At 33.9% G+C, this 22,464-nt stretch overlaps 1 protein-coding gene across 4 annotated transcripts in view; it reads left to right on the plus strand.

The window, feature by feature from the left end:
- The window catches only part of DAAM1 (dishevelled associated activator of morphogenesis 1), a 207,286-nt gene that overhangs the window by 174,380 nt on the left and 10,442 nt on the right, over positions 1–22,464 (plus strand). For all 4 annotated transcript variants that reach the window (XM_051977752.1, XM_051977756.1, XM_051977753.1 and 1 more), the window contains 5 exons: positions 5,078–5,184; positions 7,203–7,291; positions 8,363–8,531; positions 16,479–16,586; positions 18,535–18,595. In XM_051977752.1, coding sequence (XP_051833712.1) covers positions 5,078–5,184; positions 7,203–7,291; positions 8,363–8,531; positions 16,479–16,586; positions 18,535–18,595 — 534 coding nt within the window. The remainder of the gene's footprint in view (positions 1–5,077; positions 5,185–7,202; positions 7,292–8,362; positions 8,532–16,478; positions 16,587–18,534; positions 18,596–22,464) is intronic.

Below are 22,464 nucleotides of genomic sequence, written 5' to 3' on the forward strand. Positions count from 1 at the left end.
CTTAGACTGGTTTTCCGATCAAAGATACGGTATCTCTGAGTCTGTACTTGGGGACTTTCCAGATTGTTACATAAGAATACCATTGCTCACACTTCATTGCAATAGTCTTTGACCAATCTAGAGTCCCATTCATGTTGTCTAAGACAAGGCTTCTTAAACTTTTTCTACTTGTGACCCCTTTTTGCCCAAGAAATTTTTATCCTGTCCCAGCTATATAAAATAGATAAACAAATCAAGTATTTACTGATAATAAGTCATAATTTCACAGCCCCTACATTCTACATGATCTATGACTCATAGTTTAAGAAGCTTTGGTCTAAGGCAGCACAGTAAGGTGTTAGTGGAATAAATCTGCATTATGTAAACAGATTTGTGTGTTACTTAATTCTCAAGGGGATTTGCCTTTTCTTTTTAGTAGCAACAGAAGTTATTGATTTGTCATCATTAGAGAGTCATCTTTAGGTGTTTTGCATGGGGGAGCAGAAGGGTGTGATATTTTGACATGGTTATTTGTTCTCTCACTCTATTCCACACCTAAATATTGACATGAGGCTTCTGTCCAAATTGTTATATTGGTCTCACTAGCACTTTACAATTCCAACCTAGACATTTTCAGATTGTAGAAAGTTTTATATTGCTTAATTTATGCTGTTCAATACTGAGCCTGAAATATTTAAATAAATTGGCTCCATCATCTTATGTGTGTGTATGTGTTTGCGTATATATATATTATTCTTAATTTTTCATTGTGCCATCATAAAATGTTTCATAAAAGACAGCAGGGAATGTTAAGGAGGCGTGAAGTTGACACACCTTAAGTTAACCTGCTCTTTAAGATGATTGTCACAACTTCTTTGTGGCTTTATTGTCCCAGCATATCACCACTCCCTGCAATTACCTTGGCTAAAATTGCCAGAAACAGAAGTTCTGACAACCATCAATTATGGAAAATTTAACATGGCTGCTAGGTAATAGAAAATAGACTATGGAATTAGAAACCTAACCTGTGGTATTCTGAACAAGTCACCTTGTCTTTTTGGGTAATTTTCTTACCTGAAAATGGCAGAATAGGACTAAATCTCGAGGATCTTTTCCAACTATTAAGGTTCCTTTATTTGAGTCATTTAGCCAAATGATTAAAAGTAAATACAAGTTCACTAGGCTTCCTTCTGTATGAATACCTTGGAAAAGAACCTAAAATGAACCTAAAATGTATTTTTGTACAACACTTTGTTCTAAGCTTCCCTTGCCAAACAAAACATAAAACTGTGACATGACAGACAGGAATTGATCTTTTCAAATAAAAATAAACAGCTTTAGGAGGATACCCTCCTTTTACAAAGGATACTGCGTTCCAATTCCTTGATAAAAAGCTACTTGTCCTGGGAAAATGTCCGTTTGAAAAGCTGTTTTCTTCTTAAGACTTTCAGCCTGTATGAATAAGGTAGTCCACAAGATCCATTTACAGTGAAACTATATCCAGCAAAATTCCTCCTTGAGTGAAAATATTTCAAAACCCTGCCAAAGAAGCAGGAAATGCAAATAGAGTACACATCAAAAAGACACTTGTCAGGATATCGGTATAATGAAATATAATCTGCCAAAGGGGCACACTGTATATCTCTTCCTTTGCAATAATTTGTGGTAGAAATTATCCTTCTCTATTTTTGTTTTGTCTTTTCTCTAATTTTTCCATTCTTGCTTTATTTTCCTATTTCTGCTTCCATTCTTACTCATCCATCTTATTTTCTTACCTCATGCTTTCCAGATTTCTCTTTGGCCTACCTATGTTAAGCGTCCAGTGTCTAACTCATCTGATTCCTTATTACTCTTTGTATCTGCCAAATAAGTCTCATATGCCTAATAAATATGACATATACTTAATTCTCCTTAGTTCCTGTTATTTATTCATCAGTCTTATTTAAAGTAAGTAATAAGCAGGTGACTTCTTCCATCTCACCTGAAAGTAAAGGAAGCCTTAAATATTGGATCACTTACCCACAATGCTACAATAATCAACTCTTCCAGGATCTTTTATGTGCTCTACATTCTAGTCAGACTGGCTTCTTAGTTAATGCCTAAACTTGGCATTTTTTTTCCTTCATGGATACTCCCTCTCTACTTCTTAAAACTCCTACTATTTTCCATGAGTGTCAGCTTATATAGTACTTTCTATGAGAAATATTACCTGATTCTTTTTATATCTTTCCTTTCTCAAGTTAATATTTACCTACACATATATGTTACATTCCTCAGTAGAATATACCAAAGCTCCTTGAGGATAGAATCTGTTTTGAATTCTGTCTTTGTATCTTTCCAATCTGATTATTCATCTATACTCTTGCCTAACTTGTCTACTCAGCTTTATCGCCATTTAAATTTTCCTCCCACTCCATAATCACTGTTTGTTTATTCTGTATGTGTCCTGTATATGGATATGCAAACATATCCATATATTCATATATATTCATATACACTTGTACCGCCCCATATTTACTTCTGTGTCTGGGAATAGTGGGGAGAGAAGCAATTTTTCCCAAATCATGCTTTGATTTAAAAGGCAATGTGGAATAGAGAATTTGAAATCCATCTGTGACCATAGTAGCCAACTCTGTTGAATACATAAAATAGTTGAGGATGGGGAAGAGAACAGGTAATTCTAGTGGAAGGAAAGCACATAATCAATGCCCTGTTATCAACTCAAAGGAGCAGGCTAGGAGACAGAGATAGTCAAATACTGCCCTGCAATTAATTAGCTCTGTGACCTTAAGCAAAATATCTTTGTTGATGCCTTATGTTTAATAAATGAGTTGGGGAAATGAATTCTAAGGTAACTTTCATTTATAAAATTCTGATGGAAAAGCAATTTGTGGTAGAGAGAGCATGGCAGTCCATGTTTCTTGGTAAGAAAAGTAACCATCAGAAGTTGTTTAAAGAAGAAAAGAAAGAAATGAGCATTTCCTAAGCATCTGCTATGTGATGGACACTATACTATGTCCTTTTACGTATATACTATGTAGTTCTCATAATAACCCTGAGATAGATACTACTATTATCCCCATTTTATAGTGAAGAAAACTAAGGCAGACACAGGTTAAATGACTTACCCAGAATCACCCAGCTAATCAATATCTTAAAACTGGATTTGAACTTGTTTTTTCCTGAATTTAGATCTAGCATTAGCTACCTCACCTAGTTCTAGAAACTCTAGAAAATTCATTTTTAGCATCTCCCCAAGTCCTGAACTTATTGAAGTGTTAATTCATTTGACTCACTAAGTAAACCATTATATTGCATATACAGATCTCAAACTTACAAAGTGCCAAAATGCCCTTTTAAGACTAAGTTTTGTTTATGAATCCTTTCTTACAATATACAAGCTTGCCCTATAAATTAACAGATAAAAATTCATAATTTTTTAAAATTGAATTTTTTATTTTATTGTAAACTTGGTAAACTTGTAAAATACAAAGAATAGACAAGATGATTTTATATGAAACTTTGAACTTCTTTTATAGTTATCTGTTTTTTAAAGCATGTATTAAATTAACAATTGGTAACAAAATTAAGCAACCACAACATGTGAAAGCTAGAAAGTTCAAAGGCATGTAAGTGATTTGATGAAGTTTTGAATGTGTTTGGGTTGAATATGAGAAGCTGCTAAATGCTCTTCCAAAAGCATCAGGTATGAAATGTTGGAGAAGAACCAGCAGTTTACTTAACCTTGCATAATAGGACAGGAAAAGGACAGTGAATCTGCCCATGGGACTTGTAATATGAAACCAACAGTACCACTCTGAGATAAAAGTGGCAGCAAAGGATCTCAAATTATTCTTCCTTTTAGAGAATGTTGATGTTTTCCTTGTTGGGGAAAGAGAGAACATTGCTATGATGATCACACACTGACTAGTGATATAAGAGCTTCTTCCTGTAGTAGAATCTAATGCTTTCTTCTTTATGGCCCTAACTTACCCTTCTAACCTTATTTCATACAATTCCTTTTCCTCATCCTCTACTTGCTGACCCCAATGCATTTTCATGGTCCTTTCTTAATATTTAGAAAATACTTCATCTGCTTCATTGAAATCTTCAAGGCCTTACTCCATGAAACTTTGACCATCCCTTTCCCCAAACTGAAAATGATCTTCCATCCTCAGATTTTCTTAAGGGGCTTTGTCGTTTACCACATCATATAGTCCCCTGTATTATATTTGTTTTATATATGTCATATCATCTTGATTAGACTATAAGTTCCTTAAAGGATGGGGCTGTGTTTTTCATCTTGATGTTTCCAAAATCCAGCATAATATCTTGTTATGTAGTGGGCAATAGGTTTGTAATAATGACAGGTTTCCAAAGCAAGAAGTTATACAAATGTCTAGAGAATCTGTTCTCTTTTCTAATGTTGTCTCTTCTTTTTTGAATATATAAACTTATGGATAATTATTTAGATTTTTTTTTCCAAAGCAAATGCCCTAGAGATACACCCATTTATATTGATAATTTCTCGAAAGGCTTATTCAGGGCTACAGCTATGAATGAGACACATGCCCCATATCTTTTTTTTTTTTTTAATATTTGCTATTGAAATCAAACGGTTTTAATTATTATCTGGCTCAGAATTGTGTCAGATATAGGAGAATAAAGCTTAGTCCCTCTCCTCTAGAAAAACCAATCCAGTTTTGGGAAAAAGGAGCTTGAATGACTCAATGGAAAGAAGACTGTTGGACTCAAAAAGACCTGAATTCAAATCACCCTTCAATAACTTACTCGCTGTGTGATCTTGGCCAAATATATATACCTCTCCATCTCAATTTCCTCATCTTTAAAATGAGGATGATAATAATTCCTACCTCACAAAGTCAAATAAGATATGTAAAGTGCTTTGCAGATTCTAAAGCACTATATAAAGCACAACATATTATTGTTATAAATAATTAGAGGATAATATGATAAATTGTTAAATATGGCAAAAACTATAAGGATATCAGAAATTTAAGGAACTAAGAGATGGAAAAATCTAGACTGGTGGGGGAGAAGAAGTTCATAAACATGTTTTTTGATGTATTTCTTTTAGCTCCTGAAATTTGTTCCTGAAAAAAGTGATATTGACCTACTGGAGGAGCACAAGCATGAGTTGGATCGGATGGCAAAAGCTGATAGATTTCTTTTTGAAATGAGCCGGTATGTTGGAGCATACTTAGAATTAGTTCAGTTGTCATTTAATCTCCCTGAGTGTGATGTTGTCACTAAGAAATAATTGCTTTGAGTTCAGGGATATATTTGTGTAGCTAGACCTAGATTATTCTATGAGTTCAAATTAGAGTAACACAATTTATGTTATAGAACCAGCTTAACTATGTAAGTGAGAAATTTCCATTTGAAATCTCACAGTATTCTAAACTCTTCTTCATTCAGAATTGTTTGGTATTGGTTTTATATTATTTTTTTTTTAAATTATTGAACTAAATAGAAAATAAGAAAAAACAGAATAGAAAAAAAACACAAAAGGAAAACAAAACAAAATACTGTCATGTGTCCAGCAGAATATCAGGAAGGATACAAAATATATAACAAATTTCCATTTCAAGAAAGCATATATAAAAATAGAAGATATCATTTTTATGAGTGTCCTTCTTTGCTTTTTTGTAGGTTATTCTTTTGTTCTCTGCTGAACACTTTTTATTTTATTCTTTTTTCCCTTTTCATCCCCCCACCTCTCCCTAGCAGGCTATAGTTAAGCACAGATATATTTATACATACATACATACACACACACGTATGTATGTATATGTGCATATTTAAACACACACATATACATCATATCCACCCACAGGTATACACATAAACTCACATAACTATATACATGCATATATTCCCACACATATTCAGACACATATATTTATGCAAATACGTTTATCTGTATGCAAATATGCATCTAAAACAATAATATGGCTGATATGCAATATAGATGCCTTCTTGATTGAAGTTTTATGTTCTTAAAATATATTCTTTTGTCTTTTGTCTATTATGCTAGAAATAAATCTTAAAAGTTTGCCCCAGGTCAATACTAATTTTCTCCTATGCCATTATTGTTTTCTTTTTTTAATACTGTTTCCCTCTCTACCCTTCTCACATATGTGGGGTCACATTTATCAGTATTGATGCTCTGGAGGTTTTTTCCCAGACCAAGGCAGGAGGTAGGTCACTGGCTTGGGTCCATGTTGTTTACTATGGCCCATGGATGCTCAAGAGACTGCTCTAATCTGAGAAATAGTTTATATCAAAATAAGTCAGTCCAGAACTACCCAAAGGAACCATGGGTTTCTAAATATTTGGATTAGATTAGAAACAAACTCTTCTCATAAAAGCCTAAGAGTAGAGCTCAGTTTGTACTATATATCCTCTTTAGATGTCGACTGTTGAGGAGAACAAGGAAAATTTACAATCCTATTTTGCTATAAAGACATATAACAAGGTCCAGCCAAATGAATAATTAGAAAAACGCATTGGTCAACTACATATTGTGATCTGGGATATTTTGTCCTCCTCCTAGGCCTGAAATAGTTCACTAATATTAGCCACAAATTTTTTCTCATTGATAAAATACAAATTGTTATCTGGAGTCACTTTTCAACACATCTTCTAAATACAGATTGATTTTTCAGCTAATTGTTCACAGTGGAAATGAGGAGAGAGAAGGCCTTTGTATTTGGAGAGCATGCTGCAGTAATGAGGTTCTAAGACCAAAGACCCAGGTGTAATGAGGGTATACTGAAGATACTAAACAGTTTTGCCATAGGCTGTGTGTTAAATAGTAGATTCTATTTACAAGTTATTAAATTTTCCATCTAACTACAAAAATGTATTATTTTTTGTTCTCTCTGTGCATAAATGTCCAAGACTTTCTAAGTTCTGTATGTGTGGTGGTAACTTTGTTTCACAGTGGCTAACAAATTTTCATCTGAAACCATTTACTACCTTTGATTGTTTTGAGTCAGAGAGTTTTGCACACCTTTTTCCCCAACTCAGGTCAAAGTGTGGAAAACATCCTCTCAAAGCAAAGTTGGCAGATTACCTTCTGTTACACTCCCTGAGAGCCATTGTGAATGTCTGGTAGCAACCCCTTCCTGCTTTCTTCCTTTCCTCATAAAGGCATTGATATCAAATAAATGTTAATTAGCCTATGTTTGCTTTTACAGAATAAACCATTATCAGCAAAGGTTACAATCTTTATACTTCAAAAAGAAGTTTGCAGAGCGTGTAGCTGAAGTTAAACCCAAAGTTGAAGGTAAATGAATGGGTCTGGCTTAAAGACTAACAATAGTGTTTATCAATTTTCTAGCAGTCAGGTATTTCATGTCACTTTTTACAATGAAAGCAATAGAAACCCTGGTGACTCTTTCTGCCATGTATAAACTTGTGTGCAAGAACAGTAGATCCCTTTTATGGTGGTGCTAAGAGACAGAACTAACATTCATCTCGTGGACCAACAGTGTTATATTCTCTTCCTGTGTTTACCATTGTTGAGAAAAAGGATAAGCACATAATTTGCAAAACTATATAATGAGCTACATCATATCAAAGTCTTTTCCTGATTTTTTTCCCCACTACAGTACTGTTATGTTAGTGATGCTATTGGAAAAAGAAAATCTATATATAATTTTGAAATATCAGAAATATTTATAAAATACCTGCCTATCAATTAACTATGAAAGGGAAGCCTGAAATTGAGAATCCTCTGGAGAATTTCAGACCTAACACTGCTAACAACATCATGTGAGACAAACTCGCCAGTTTCATCATTGGGATGGGGATAATGGTATCTCGTTCAGAAGGATGGGAAAATATTTATTAATAAATTTGAAAATAGAAGATGTCATCTCTGTAAGTGATGTTCTGACATTTATTAATTAGTATTTAGATAGAAGATCAAGATTAAATCTTGTAGCATTTCTAGTGTTGACATTAATAACACTGATAGGTGATCTTAGTCATCCCCTTTCTCTCCTCTTCACATTTTGCTTTTGGCTTTTAAATTTCCAAAAATAGTCACTAACTAGCCTGGAGTAGTTTGCCATTTCCTTCTCCAGTTCATTTTACAAATGAGGAAACGGAAACAAATAAGTTTGTTGCTTGCTCAGGGTCACATAGGTAGTAAAATGCCTGATGCCAGATTTGAGTTGAGGAAAAGTGTCTTCCTGATTCCACAGCTAGCAATCTATTTCACCAGTTAGATACTGTACTAATAGTATAATAGTCCAAATTAAAAAAAAAAAAAAAAAAAAAAACTTTTGTTGTTGTTCATATGTATGAAGTATAGAAAGCACTGAAACTTCATAGTTTGTATTTTGTTTTTAAGCGATTCGAATTGGGTCAGAGGAGGTGCTGAAAAGCACTGCCTTACGGCAATTGTTAGAAGTAGTCCTGGCTTTTGGAAATTACATGAATAAAGGTCAGAGAGGCAACGCATATGGATTCAAGCTCTCCAGCCTCAATAAGATTGCTGATACAAAATCTAGCATCGACAAGTAAGTACTTTTTGATTTGATTTGATTTGATTTGAAGTTTTACTTCTTACATTCTCTTTTGTCACTCATGTCCTCCAAGAGTCTGTGCGCTGATATTTTTTCTCTCTTCTATATGGCTCTTCTTTTCTTTGCCCTTTAATCCTAATTGCTACTTAACAAGAGGCTTACTTACTTTCTCTAAATGTAGACCTGAAGACACTTACTCATGTATGGTTTTAATTACCACTTTTATGCAGGTGACTCCCAAATCTCGATTTATAGCCCTCATTCCTCTCATCTTATGTTTGTCCATGTCACTAATCACGTTTCTACATAAAAAATTTTTAAACTCCAAATGACAGAAACTGAGCTTACCACCTTAATGTGTTCCCTTTACCTCTACTTGCAACAATTCCTAATTTTACATGTGTTCTTCAAAGGTACTACCATTTTGTCATTCTTTCTAGGAGCAAATGTCTTGACTTTTTCCTTTACTTTATTTCTCCCTCACTTTTTGCACCCTATTTACCACCAAGTTAATCATATTGTTTCTTCAGCCTCTCAAGCTTACACCCTGTTTGTAGTTATCACATTGATACAAGTTCTCTTGACATTAGGTATGGATTATTGCAATAGAATCCTTGCCTTCTGCCTCTTAATCCTCCTGTCTTCCTTATTGTATTGAATATTCTCTTCTTGGATTACTATTTTCATCATTTTACTTTCATGCTCTTAAGGATCTTTAGGCACTCTCTTTGTCTAAAATCTCCAAACTAAATTCTACCTGATATTTCAGGCCCAAAACCAAATCATGCACCCTTCTCCTGTCTCAACTACACATTGACCATTACTTTAAAAATCTGTTTGCTTACTGACTTCCTTCACTACCACAGACACAGAACTTATCTAATCCTCTTTGAGTTTTCCCCAATCTGGAATCATTATGCCTTCTCAGGTTTCAAATCTTGGCTCAAAAACTCAGGAAAGCTTCTTTTTCTCTTGACCATCCTCTTGGCATCCTTTCAACCCTTATGAACAATGCCTATACTATATTAGTTAAATTCATTATTGTGTAGAAGTTGCCTTTTTTTTTCCTTTTTCCATGTTATATAATCTCACCTTCATTTGTTAGCTGCTTTAGGATTGGGACCATGTCTTCAGTTTTGTTATCTCTCTGCCACAATTCTTATTCAATTGGTATTGTGCATTCATTTGAAAATCTGTAAATTTTGGTTTAGAAGTATTGCCTGAGTGCACAAACGTCAATGAAATACACTCATTTATCTTTCCCCTTTGTGAAGTTAGTAACAAACTATTCTCATCAGACTATTTGGCAATCTCATTTATATTAATTAACTATTCTCTCTGTGGTGTAATAGATGTGAGTAATGATAATAGAGCTGGGACATTTGATTAGTCTTTTAACATACTTTGATGGAATCCTGTTGCTTACATCTATTCATAAAAAGGCAGCCACTGATTATTCTTCATTGGAAGCCAAATATATGTTGTTATGAGACAGACATTCTTTAAAAATAAAATTGACCATTTTCTCCTGTCAAATGAAGTCCCTAATATTTCTCATTTGGAGTTGAAAGTCTAATATAATTATCTGTTTAATTCTTGTATCATCTGATGGGGGAAGTTTGTTTTTAGTATCTTGAGAAGTTTACTCTAGTATTGAATGTAAAGCGGGGATACTGCTAAACTGTGATATTTGGAGTATTCTTCATGATAGAGACTGAAGGACAAGTGATCTATTTTCTAATGATTGATAGTGGAAAAGTAATTTAAATGAACTCTCTTCTCATTGGAAGACAGCATAATTTCATATAGGCAAAAGGCTTTGGTTAGTCCCTGATATACTTGTGATGGCTAAGAAAGCTGAGAGACTTTTCTTTTTAAAATTTTCTCTGGGTAATTTTTGACCTCTATTATCTATTTCATTCACTGAAAATAGAAGTTCTATTCTCAGGGCAGGTTTTGGAGAGTCCAAAACAGAGTTATTCATTATTATGGGGATGTAAAATTTTCTGAGCAAAGAACAAATGACAAACCCATGTGCCAACATAATATGAAAAAATCTGGAGGAAGGTATCTAGGACATAGAGTGGACTGCATTTTTCCCTCCACCCCACACCTAACCCTGCCCTGGAGGATTTATCAGAGAAAATTTGAACAAAAGTCAAATGAGATGAGATGGCATGGGTAGTTTGTGACTTATCCTGTTAGAGGGTGTATTTATATAACAAGATTATAGATTCTTGAAACATGGCTACAAAAATTCACATGTAGACTTACTTTATTTTTTACAGTATGTAATAGATAAGTTTCTTATTGGTAGTTATATACTTAAAAAATACTTATTGCTAGATGGTGCAGTAGATAAAATAGTGTATTTGGAGTCAGAGAAAGATTTGAGTTCAAATCTGGCCTCAGACATTTAATAACTGTGATCCCGAGCAAATTGTTTAACCATATTTGCCTCAGTTTATTCATCTGTAAAATGAGCTGGAGAAAAAAGTGGCAAACCACACCAGAATCTTTGCCAAGGAAACTCCAAATATGGTCATGAAGAGTTGGATCCGACTGAATGAAAACAATAAAAAAAGTCCCTTCCTATTGGTAATGCACTTGGTAAATAGTTATTGCTAGGGTATCTATACTCTACATGCTATATTTCTAGTGTAGTATTATAGGACACTTCATTTTTTATTTGGTACCATGGAAGGAGCACTGGGTTTGGAATCTGAAGAATTCAGTTCTAATCTCCTCTGCTATTTAACCCTCTATGTTCTTAGACAAGCTAATCACATTTCTAGACTTCAGTTTCTTTATCTGAACAATGAAGGAGTTGAAATAGATGGCTTCTAGCTCTGTGATCCTGCAATTTCTTACCTCCCAACCTTTGAACAAGGTAATGCTTGAAATATGCTACCTCATCACCTTCACCTCTTATTATAGGCCTTAGTTTCCTTCAGCTCACCTTGAGCAGAAGGATTTTCCCAATGCCCCTAATTGTTAGTGTTTTTCTTTCTCTTCAAATTATTGTATTTATATATAAGTTCATATATTATATCTCCTCTGCTACCTCGATAGAATTATGTAGCTAAAAGTAAGAACAGGGATTGGACTTTGTTTTATCTTTGTATCCCTAGATCCTACTGCAGTGCCTTGAACACAGGAAACAAGTTCTTAGTGGAATTTTGTTGTACTTGTTGTTCAGATATTTTTTCAGTTGTGTCTGACTCTTTTTGACCCCTTGTGGGAATGTCTTGACAAAAAACTGAAGTGGTTTGCCATTTCCCTTCCCAGCTCATTTTACAGATGGGGAAACTGAGGCAAATATGGTTCAGTGATTTTTCCAGGATTACAGAGTTATTAAATGTCTGAAGCCAGATTTGAACTCAAGAAGATAATTCTTCCTGAGTCCAGGCCCAGCATTCTAGCCACTGAACCACCTATATAATTTAATAACTACCCAAGTGCTTATTAAATTAAACATTTTGAAAAACACAGTCCCTCCTTCAAATTATTTTTGTATAGAGTTTAAAACAACTATTCTCCATATATTGTAATCATATGAAGCAACTCTAGCTGCTGTTATTTTTGTTGTTTATCCTTAAAAGAGTACTTATGACATCCTAATATTGTGGTCAAGGTACAATGTGTTCAGTTGTGGCTGATTAGGCTAATAAGAGTTTGGAAGTCTCTCACTGGTTAGTTACAAGTAGTCCTTTAAAACGTTTGAGTTGAAGAAGACTGGATTTATATACAGCCTAATTTGTAAAACCATTACAGAAAAGGTGATTGCTATAATATCTTTGTATCTGTCTTAATTATGTTGGTATCCCTGCTGTTCATATTTGGAAGGTGTGGTTTATTGAAGGATAAACAATTTAGCAATATTTCCTATATTTGGAATTTTTTTTGATCTGTCATGTAATAATAGTATTTAATATTTTCAGGGTCTTTAATGAATTGCTTTGCACTTGTTAGTTTTGAACCTCACAGTAATCCTGAAAAGTAAGGAGGACAAGAAGTGTTATATTTCTTTTACAGATGAAACCAAAACATATTCAGTCATGTCACTAGTAGGTAGAATTTAATCTAGAATCCAAGGTAGGCTCCTAATAAATCACTCTTATACATCAGCTTTCATTACAAGCTGCCTTTTTTTAGGCTAATTCATTCATCCTATAAATATGTAGTAAGTACTTTCTATTTATAAGGCAGGAAACCAGGATGTAAGGAGTAGAAATGGAAACTGAGGAAGGAGGGAAGGTACAGTACAAAGGAAAATTAGTCCTCTCAATGAGTCAGCAGCCTGATAGGAAAAATTAATGCATATGCACTAGTGATTATAATTTAAAGTACAATGTGCACATAAAAAAGATGAATGTGGTACTATGAGATGTCAGAGTGAGATTATGGCAGTATTTAAGTAGTATGTGCCTAAAATATTATGTGTTTTAACATATTTTATTATTTTGCTCTTTTTGTGGCCTGCTGATATTTGAATGATAACATTCTTTATAAATGGTAGGTTAGTTAGTAACTTGGTATAGTCACCTAAATGCAGTTTTGAAAAGAATGGAGTTACTAGCAACTTAACTAAAGTATAGCCTTATTTGTTTTTTTGTATATTTCAGGCTGTTCAATATTCATTTTCTTCTGTCCAATCTTCAAGAATCTGTGGTTAGATGGATGAGCTTATATTTGGACAGAAATTAAATATGAACAAGTAGGCCACAGTTTATATAATCAAGATTTATAGATATACATCCTTGCCACCATCAAAAATTCTGATTAAAATATTTAATGACTTGCTCCATTCCTCATAATAACAAGTGTGTTTGGGCTTTGAAATAAGAATATTCAAATTAAATCCAAAGTGTTTTGCTAGGTGCCAATTGTTTCACACATAATTATATGCTGATTAGTTTTGCTCTCTGGTTATTGGATATCCTCTCTTTTCCCCTTCCCCTCCAAAAAAATGGAAAGGAGAAAGAACAATCAGAATTATATAAGCAGCCAATCAGCAGACAATCAGACTCTGGCTCCTAGCAAAAAGCAGAATACTAATTTTTCCTTCAATAAAATTCTATCTTTTCAAATACATGGAAAGATAGTTTTCAACATTTATTTTTTGTAAAATTTTGTGTTCCAGATTTTTCTTCCTCCTTCACTTACCTCCTCTCCTCCCCAAGGCAGCAAGCAGTCGGATACAGGATCGATATGTGCTAAATAATATTTCTTTATTTGTCATGTTGTACAAGAAAAATCAGATAAAAAGGGGAAAAAACATAGGAAAGGAAAAAAAAAGATGAAAATACTATGCTTCAATTCACATTCAGGACCCAAAGTTCACTCTCTAGATGTGATTGGTATTTTCCATCTCAAAGAGCCAAGATCATCACAATTGATCCACCACATAATCTTATTGTTACTGTGTACGATGTTCTCCTGATTCTGCTCACAATTCATATGTCTTCCTAAGAAAATTCCTTTTCTGAAATCAGTTACTCATCATTTCTTATGGAACAATAATATCCCATTACCTTCATACACTATAACTTATGCAACTATTTCGCAACTAATAGACATCCACTCAATTTCCAGTTCCTTGCCATTACAAAAAAGAGCTGCTACAAACATTTTTGCACATGTGGGTCTTGTTTTTGTTCTTGTTTTGTTTTGTTTTTGGTTTGTTTTTAATCATCTCTTTGTAGTAAGTAGTATGGAGTTAGCAGTGAGACTGTTGAATTAAAGGATATGCACAGTTTTATAGCCCTGTCAGCATAGTTCCAAATTGTTTTTCACAATGGTTGGATCACTTCACAACTTCACCAGTTTTCCCACATCCCCTTTAACATTTATCAATATCTTTTCCTGTCACCTTAGCCAATCTGAGAGGTGTGAAGTAGTGCATAAAAGTTGTCTTAATTTGCATTTCTCTAATAAATAGTGATGTAAAGCATTTTTTCACATGACTAGAAATGGCTTTAATTTCTTCATCTGAAAATTATTGTTTGTTCATATCCTTTGACCATTTATCAATTGCGGAATGACTTGTATTCTTATAAATCTGAGTCAGTTCTCTATATATCTTAGAAATGAGGCCTGTATCAGAAACACTGGCTGTAAAAAAGCAGAATACTTTCCATGTGAACTAATTCTAATTGGAGAAAGAGGCAATCAAAGATATAATAATAATAATAGGCACTTGAAAAACATTTTTATACTCGAAAATTGATAAAGCATTTTATATCTCAATTGGACTTCAAAACACTTTGAGATATTTTGTGAATAATATCCCCATTTTACAAAAAAGGAAACCAAGACTTAAAGATATTTAGATTTTCCCACGATCATCTAGCTAATAAATGTCAGAGACAGAATTTTAATGCCAGAATTTAATTCTAGACTTCAAATCCAACATTCTATTTACTCATATAAATGTTCTACTAAACAAACATTACTTGACAACTATAGTGAAACCTTAATGATTCAGATGTATCTGGGTCAAACAGAATCATTATTATTTAAAAGAAATATCCATTTAAAAATATTATTTGGGGGGCAGCTAGGTGGCGCAGTAGATAGAGCACCAGCCATGAAGTCAGAAGAACCTGAGTTCAAATCTGGTCTCAGACACTTAACACTTCCTAGTTGTGTGACCCTGGGCAAGTCACTTAACCCCAATTGCCTCAAAAAAATATGTGTGTGTATGTATGTATATGTATATATACACATATGTGTATTTGTATGCATATGTGTATACACACACGTGCACACATATATAAATAAAATTTTGGAGTTTATATAGACACTCTGAACTAGGACAGGAGCGCTCAGCACCTAAGCATCTAACCTGCATATTGTGGACCAGATATGTTTACATACTCTTGGGGTGCAGCTTATCTAAGAATTTTAGACACAACATGCTGATTTAATTGCTAGCACATATAAGTTAGTAGGTCACTAGAGTCTAAATATCTGCCCACTCTACCATTGTATGACTGATTATTGCTAAGTGTCAGCCTTATAGGCACAGATGAATTATAATTGAAGTACAATTTAATTATATGGTTAAGTTCATGCAATCTATACATTAATTTCTGATTATGTGATCCAGTATGAAAAGCTTTTGTATGTACCTGGCCTAGAATATCAAATTCTCAACTTTTTAGTATACATAAAGTTTATAGAATCATAGATTTAGAGGAGAAAGATACCCTAGAGGCAATCAAATCCAAATCCCTCCTTCTCCCCTCATCAGTGCTCTTTCTCTCCTTATCAGTGCTCTATTTCCTCTGTTAATTTTCATGCCATTAGAATGAAAAGTACTTACATATCCAACTGGTAAGTCTTGGAGCTTAAAAAAAAGGGGGGGGGTCCCTAGGATTATTTGAACTGTGATAAGATTATCACAGTTTCCAGTACATATTTAGGACTCACTTTAGGGTATTTTGTCTTCCTCATCAGCTTTGCCCAAACAACAGAAAGAGTTTTATCAAATAGTGGCATTTAATGAAAGAATCTTAAAAGTAGAGGGCAAACTTTGACAAGAATGATTTATAGATAGAATATCAATTGTAGGCAATTGGGTTACTGGAGCCGTAAATATAGTTTGTTCGTAAAGGGGAATATTTAACCTACTTTTCCTGCCATTGCAATATATTAGTTTTCCTTGCAAACTTTTTTTTGATACCTACATTGTAAAAGTAAACTTTAGTCCAATCCCTTTAGAAATTGTGGAGTTTTTGAAAGAGAGATATCTTAAAGCTTCTTATAGCCTTAAACTACATTAAGTCTTTTGAGACACCTCATTTTAAAAAGGTGTTTTATATTTGTATGTGTGTGTGTGTGTATATCCAATATCTTTATCTATTAAAGACAATTAAATTATATAAATAATAGGTAAATGATGATCATTCCTAATACTTTTCCCTGTTCTAATTCTAGGAACATTACCCTATTGCACTATCTCATAACCATTGTGGAAAAGAAATATCCCAAGGTACTTCATCTGAATGAGGAATTACGTGATATTCCACAAGCAGCAAAAGTGAAGTAAGTGCTGGACTCATTTAATGGAAGTGATCTGACCGTTTTCCTCTAGTTCTGCAGATCACTTTGTATTGCACAAAATTTTGATTCTTTGAAAATATTGACTTTGTCTCTTAGGGTTCCACCTATTTGCTTTCTGAAGGCTACTGTGTAAACAGTGAACTGTGCCCTCTCTGCTAAAATAGACTTTGTAGTGGTCAGTCTTTTATTTCTGTCACCCATGTAGGTGTAGCATGAGCTACTCACTTTAGCACCATGTAGCCACCAAGCCTACTATATATGGAAAGGAGTTCAAGAATATGCCTCAAAAGAGCTAGGAAACTTTTTTTAAAAAATATTTCATAGCTTTATTTGTAATTTTCTTAAACATTATTTAGATAGTGACTCGTGAACTATCAAGGGATTAACCTCTCCATTTTAAAAAATTTTTCTATAAACTCATAGAAAAATAATTAATTTCAAGGAGATTTAAACATTCTAGTTTGTATTAAGAAACTACTGCATAAGGATAAAGACATTTTAAAAGTCAGTGGTTTTGTTTAAAGTAATATATAGAGAACAAGTGGGTTTTGGTTCATGATCATAGATTTAGAAATGAAAGAGACTTGAGAGATTATGAACCTCATTTTTACAGATGAGGCATGGAGGCTCTGAGAGATTATGTCTTAGGATCACATGGAAATAAAACATTATTGAAAAATAAAGCAGATACGCCTATGCAGCCTAATATAGGGCCTATGTTTAAGATTTTTTTTTAAACTTTCCATGCCTTTTTCCAATCCAAAACAAAAGCTTGAGTGATAAAAATAATAAAACTGAAAAGGGAGATGAAAGCATATACACACCAAAGAAAAACAACTTTTATAGCAAAGAGTTTAAGAAAATTCACAGATTTGGCTTTTCTTCATTTTCTTCCTTTAAACTTTTACATTTACTGCTTTGGGGCTTTGGTTATTTCTGTGTTGAATTGTTACTGTGTGTGTTATCTCATTACAGTCCAGCTGCAAGTTTGGTATAATGAGCAAAAGTCATTTTCTTGCTTGATTATGTAATGTTTAGGGTTATGGGCTAGATTTTTGCTATCATTGATACTGGAAACTCACTCTACCAGAGTGATCCTATACTTTCTAGTCTATAACTTATAGTTTTAGAGTTGCCTGGATGAACATTGAGAAGTTGTATGATTTGTCCCAGGTTGTGCAACCTGTGTATGTCAGAAGTAGGACTTGGACACAGATCTTGGCTTCAGGACTGGCTCACTGACTGTCAAGTAATGTTTTGAAATGTAAAAGGCCAAAGCCTGGAATAGTGATGGGAAAAAATAATCTAAATGAAATCAACTTGTGTACTATATGCTAAAAGCTCTACATGTTAGCAAAAGGCTCAAAGACAGTTGGGGAAAGGTCCAAAAAAGAAAAAAGTGATTTGCATACAAAATTTATGAAAATTTGCTCAGTAGAATTCCTTTTGGTTGGAATTTAAAACTGCAGCATTTATAATTCTAGAATTGTAGTGCTATTCAAGTATTTAGGGGCACAGAATGTAAATATGATTTTAGTTCAATCTAAGTTCAGACTAAATTTATTTAGTTGTACTGAAGGGAGCCAAGCATAGCAAAGTATAGTCATTTTTGTGTATGGAGTGGCTTTCATAAATTAGGCTTTTGCCTCCATTTTAGATGTAATATTGACAGGATTGTATCTAATACATGATTTTTTAATCTACATGTGTTCCCATTGGTTGTTAAAAAATAAAATAAAATAAAAAAAGGTTTAAGAAGAAACAAGAATTGAGCTACTTTAGACTTTATTTTATTGCCAGTAGTTTTCCTGAGAGAAATCTTGAAACAAAAGAAAATTAAGGAGTAGAAAATAAACTGATCAGATAAGTATAAATAGTGAATGTTATTGTTTGAGTGGATTTCTCACTGAAGTGTTGCTATTTACAACAGCATGACTGAACTGGACAAAGAAATAAATACCCTGAGGAGTGGTTTGAAAGCTGTGGAGGCCGTGAGTATTCCTTGGTTAGATTCCTAAGCCATTTTCATTATTTTGGATTCTAGTCATTTTTATCTGGCTATGAGATAATCACTAAGGGGTTGGAAAGTGGGGTAGAACATGCTTTTTCCAAAGCAGTGAAATTGTGGAAAGTAATCTAAAATGGGTCTAATTTGAGTTCTAATTGAATTTATGTTCAATTCCTTTTTTAAAACCTGAGTGCCATATTCTATTTAAAAAGTTTTCTTCTTTTCTCTCCTCCTGCAGCTCCATTCTATTTATTAATAATCATATCTCGTCAGTTTCCCATAAAGACTTAACTTGTAGCTCCTTCTTGAACTTTAAAAAAAAATTAATATATTTCTTTCTTATTTCCTTCTTATCTCCTTCTCCCTTAATTGTAAAGGAAAGAAAAACAAAATTCATAACAAATTCACCATTCAAGCAAAATAAATTTTTTTGTTTTCCACATCCAGATATGTGGGGGGAGGGGAGGTAGAATGATTGTGGATATATAATTCTTTCTCTCTCTTTCCCTCCCTCCCTCCCTCTTTCTCTTCCTCCTTCTCTTCTTCCCTCTCTCTCTCCCCCTCCCTCTGTCTCTGTCTCTGTCTCTCTCTCTCTCTCTCTCACACACACACACACACAAATACTTTTTAAAATTTGCACTAGTAAACAAATTTTCAAAAGTATTTTTATTTAAAATGGATTGTTTATACCATAAATGTAAAATTCCTTCCCTCCTCAAAAAAAAAAAAAAATCAAACAATTGAGCCAGACGTAGAGTAAAGTTTGAAATGATTTATGTCTCATTCAGCTAGACAGTCTCATGAACTTATATACCATTCTGTTGTGTAATTCTGTATGTAAGTGTTAGATCCCTCACTTGGATTCTAAACCATATTAGGGCAGGGATTGTATTGATCTAAATTTTGTATCTTCCCCTTCACTTAGAATATTCTGTACATGAGTGCTTAATAAATGTTAAACTCAAATTTCTTGAATAAGAAAGTTTTAAATATTATATTATAATTGCTGCGACTGAAGAAATCACTTTAGGATAAAGATCTTTGGAAATGACAAAGCTCTGCTATTTAAATTAATTTAGTTTCTTAAAGTTATTTTTCAGTTGTTTCAGTTAGACCTGATTCTCCATGGCCCCATTTGGATTTTTCTTGGCAAAGATACCAAACTGGTTCTTAAGTTCATTTTACAGATGAGGAAATTGAGGCAGAGTTAAATGACTTGCCCAGGGTTACATAACTAGTGCATTAGATTTGAACTCGGGGTTTCTGACTCCAGACCCAACATTCTATGCACTGTACCATCTAGCTACCCAGCTTTTTGAAGACACTTATTTAAGAAAGACAATTTGTAGCACAGTGGAGCACAAAAACCTGGATCCAAATCCCATTTCTTACACGTACTGGTATTATGACCTCGGATAACTTATTAAATTTGACAGTGCTCTGTGTAATACTTTATAGATGCAGAAAAAATGCTGACCTACATTAGCAAAGGAAGTTCCTGTTGGGGAGTTCTTCACCCCAGTTAAATCACAGCACCAATTCTTATCCCTAACATCTAATTATAAATAAAATGCCATAATGCCTAACCTTTTGTTTATTTTCTTATAACATTAGGGGAATGTGTTGAAAGGAGAAAGGGGAGATTGTATGCATAATCCCCAAATTATCTTTATTTTTTTGTTCAATTAAGTAACAAAAAAAATGATGACCTAATTTAGTGAAATATTTTTCTTTTGGCCCCTGTAGCCACAGGCATTATGAGATGAGCACATAAGGCATTCCTGCAATTTTTTTAGGTCATTGTGTAGAAGGGTCAGTCTGCTTTATGGCCCTATTTTGTTGCAATTTCATCTCTGTTTAGTAAAAGGCTCTCATGGGAATAGTATTGAAGGAATTAAATCCAAAGGTCTGTGTAAGGACAGTACATTCTGTCCTTTGCATCTGAGCTGCTGATTCAATGTCGCCTGTAAAGGAGATAAAAGGAAATTTAGGTGAAATAACCTCTTTATTCAAGCTCTAATGATGGAATCACTAATTAGAACCATTTCTTTTTCTGGGACTCCCCTATTCCCTATCTCAAAGCAGGACAGTATAAAGTGTGGAGCCCCAAACTCAGTGTCAGGAAGCACCTAATCCCACACAAGAAGATTACTGGCTACAGACAAGACCACTAACAAAATGGGTATTCTACTGTAACTATATGCCTAGTAGGCTTATTGTAAAGACAGCACTTTGCAGGAAAAAAAATACTTTGGCCTCTTGGGGTGGGGATTGCTTAGGTTTAAAAGGATAACATAGTCAACCATATAATGTTACAGATCAGGAAACTTTATTATCTCATTATCTAGTGAGTTGTGCTTGGAACCAGTTGATAGTTCTAGGGACTGGATCTGTGATTTCCTTGGAATTAGAAATTCTTGAATGAGGAAATATTGTCTTGTACTTTTTTTCTTTTTAGTCTCAGATGGTTGCTTAGAGCACTGAGTTTAAGTGACTTATTTAAGGTCACATAGCCAGTATAAGTCAGAGGCAGGATATGAACTCAGATCTTTCTGGATTAGATACCAGCTCTCTATCCACTGTACCATCCTAACTCTCAGTTGATATTAATATACAATGCCATTCTCTTTGGAAATATCCTTATCCTCTTAAAGAACAGGCTTTTTATGAAAGTTAACCCTCCCATATTTAGCCACTGAATTCTTTTTTTCTTTTCCCTTCAACTGTCTGGTTTGGGTCCTTACATTGTTCCTTAGTATCTCCAGCAAGGGTGTGAAGAAGTTAAAGATTGGTAAAACTCAAATCATTTGTTCTTGACTTTTCTTTATCTGCTTGGCTAAAATGTTTGGCAGGTTGAGCTGAAATAAGTAACTAGAATTAGGATTATCTATTAATTTCCATTATTCATCCCATCCTTTCAATTCATAGCTCCAGAGAAAGTTTGTTTTAATAGGTAGAGGTCTTCCCCCAGACCTCAAGGTCCCTGGGGTTCAAGTCCTCTCCCTGATACTTACTGATTTTGTGACCTTGGTTAGGTTACCTGACTGCTTAAACAACTCCAAAACTGCAAAGTACAGAGCAATTGCTCATCTGCATTAGGAGTTTCTTCACCAACGAAATCACAGATCTGGACCAAAACATACATAAAACAAAAGAAAATAACAACAACAAAAAACTTCTTCACATGGATAATAGAGAATTGACTGTTTGAAAATATGAATGTGTATATTAAAAACAGCAAGAACAGCAAAAACAGATACCTATGGAAAAAGAGAACAAGTGATATCTAGCATTTCTAGAGGGCAGTTAGGGGGCACAATGGAGAGAGTACCAGTCCTAGAATCAGAAAGAATTGAGTCTAAATGTGACCTCACTCACTAGATCTGTGACCCTGAGAAAATCATTTAATCCTATCTGCCTCAGTTTCCTCATCTGGAAAATGAACTGGAGAAGGAAATGGCAAACCATTTCAATATCTTTGCCAAGAAAACCCCAAATGGGATCACAGAGAGTCCAATGTGACTGAACAACAATAGCAGGATTCCTGGAAGTAAAAAACTGGTCACTAGAAATTTAACTGTTAAATTGTCAAGTCTTGAGGATATAATCCTATTAATTTGTATAACTTCTTGAAGATACTGATTTGACTGAAGTAGAAAAGGAGCAGGGGGAAGAATTAATAAAATCCAAATATGAGAACATAGTTTTGACACTCAGTCTTGCAGTCATAAAGCCCTTGAAAGCCAAATCACTTAACATCTTTTCTTCAATTTCTCATTCATTTAACATATCCAAATTCTAGTTCAAAGGTGTTTGCTCATTTATTTATTTCTAGTTATCTTAGATGTTGAC

The sequence above is a fragment of the Antechinus flavipes genome, chromosome 2, assembly GCF_016432865.1.
Source record: "Antechinus flavipes isolate AdamAnt ecotype Samford, QLD, Australia chromosome 2, AdamAnt_v2, whole genome shotgun sequence".
Taxonomy (NCBI): domain Eukaryota; kingdom Metazoa; phylum Chordata; class Mammalia; order Dasyuromorphia; family Dasyuridae; genus Antechinus; species Antechinus flavipes.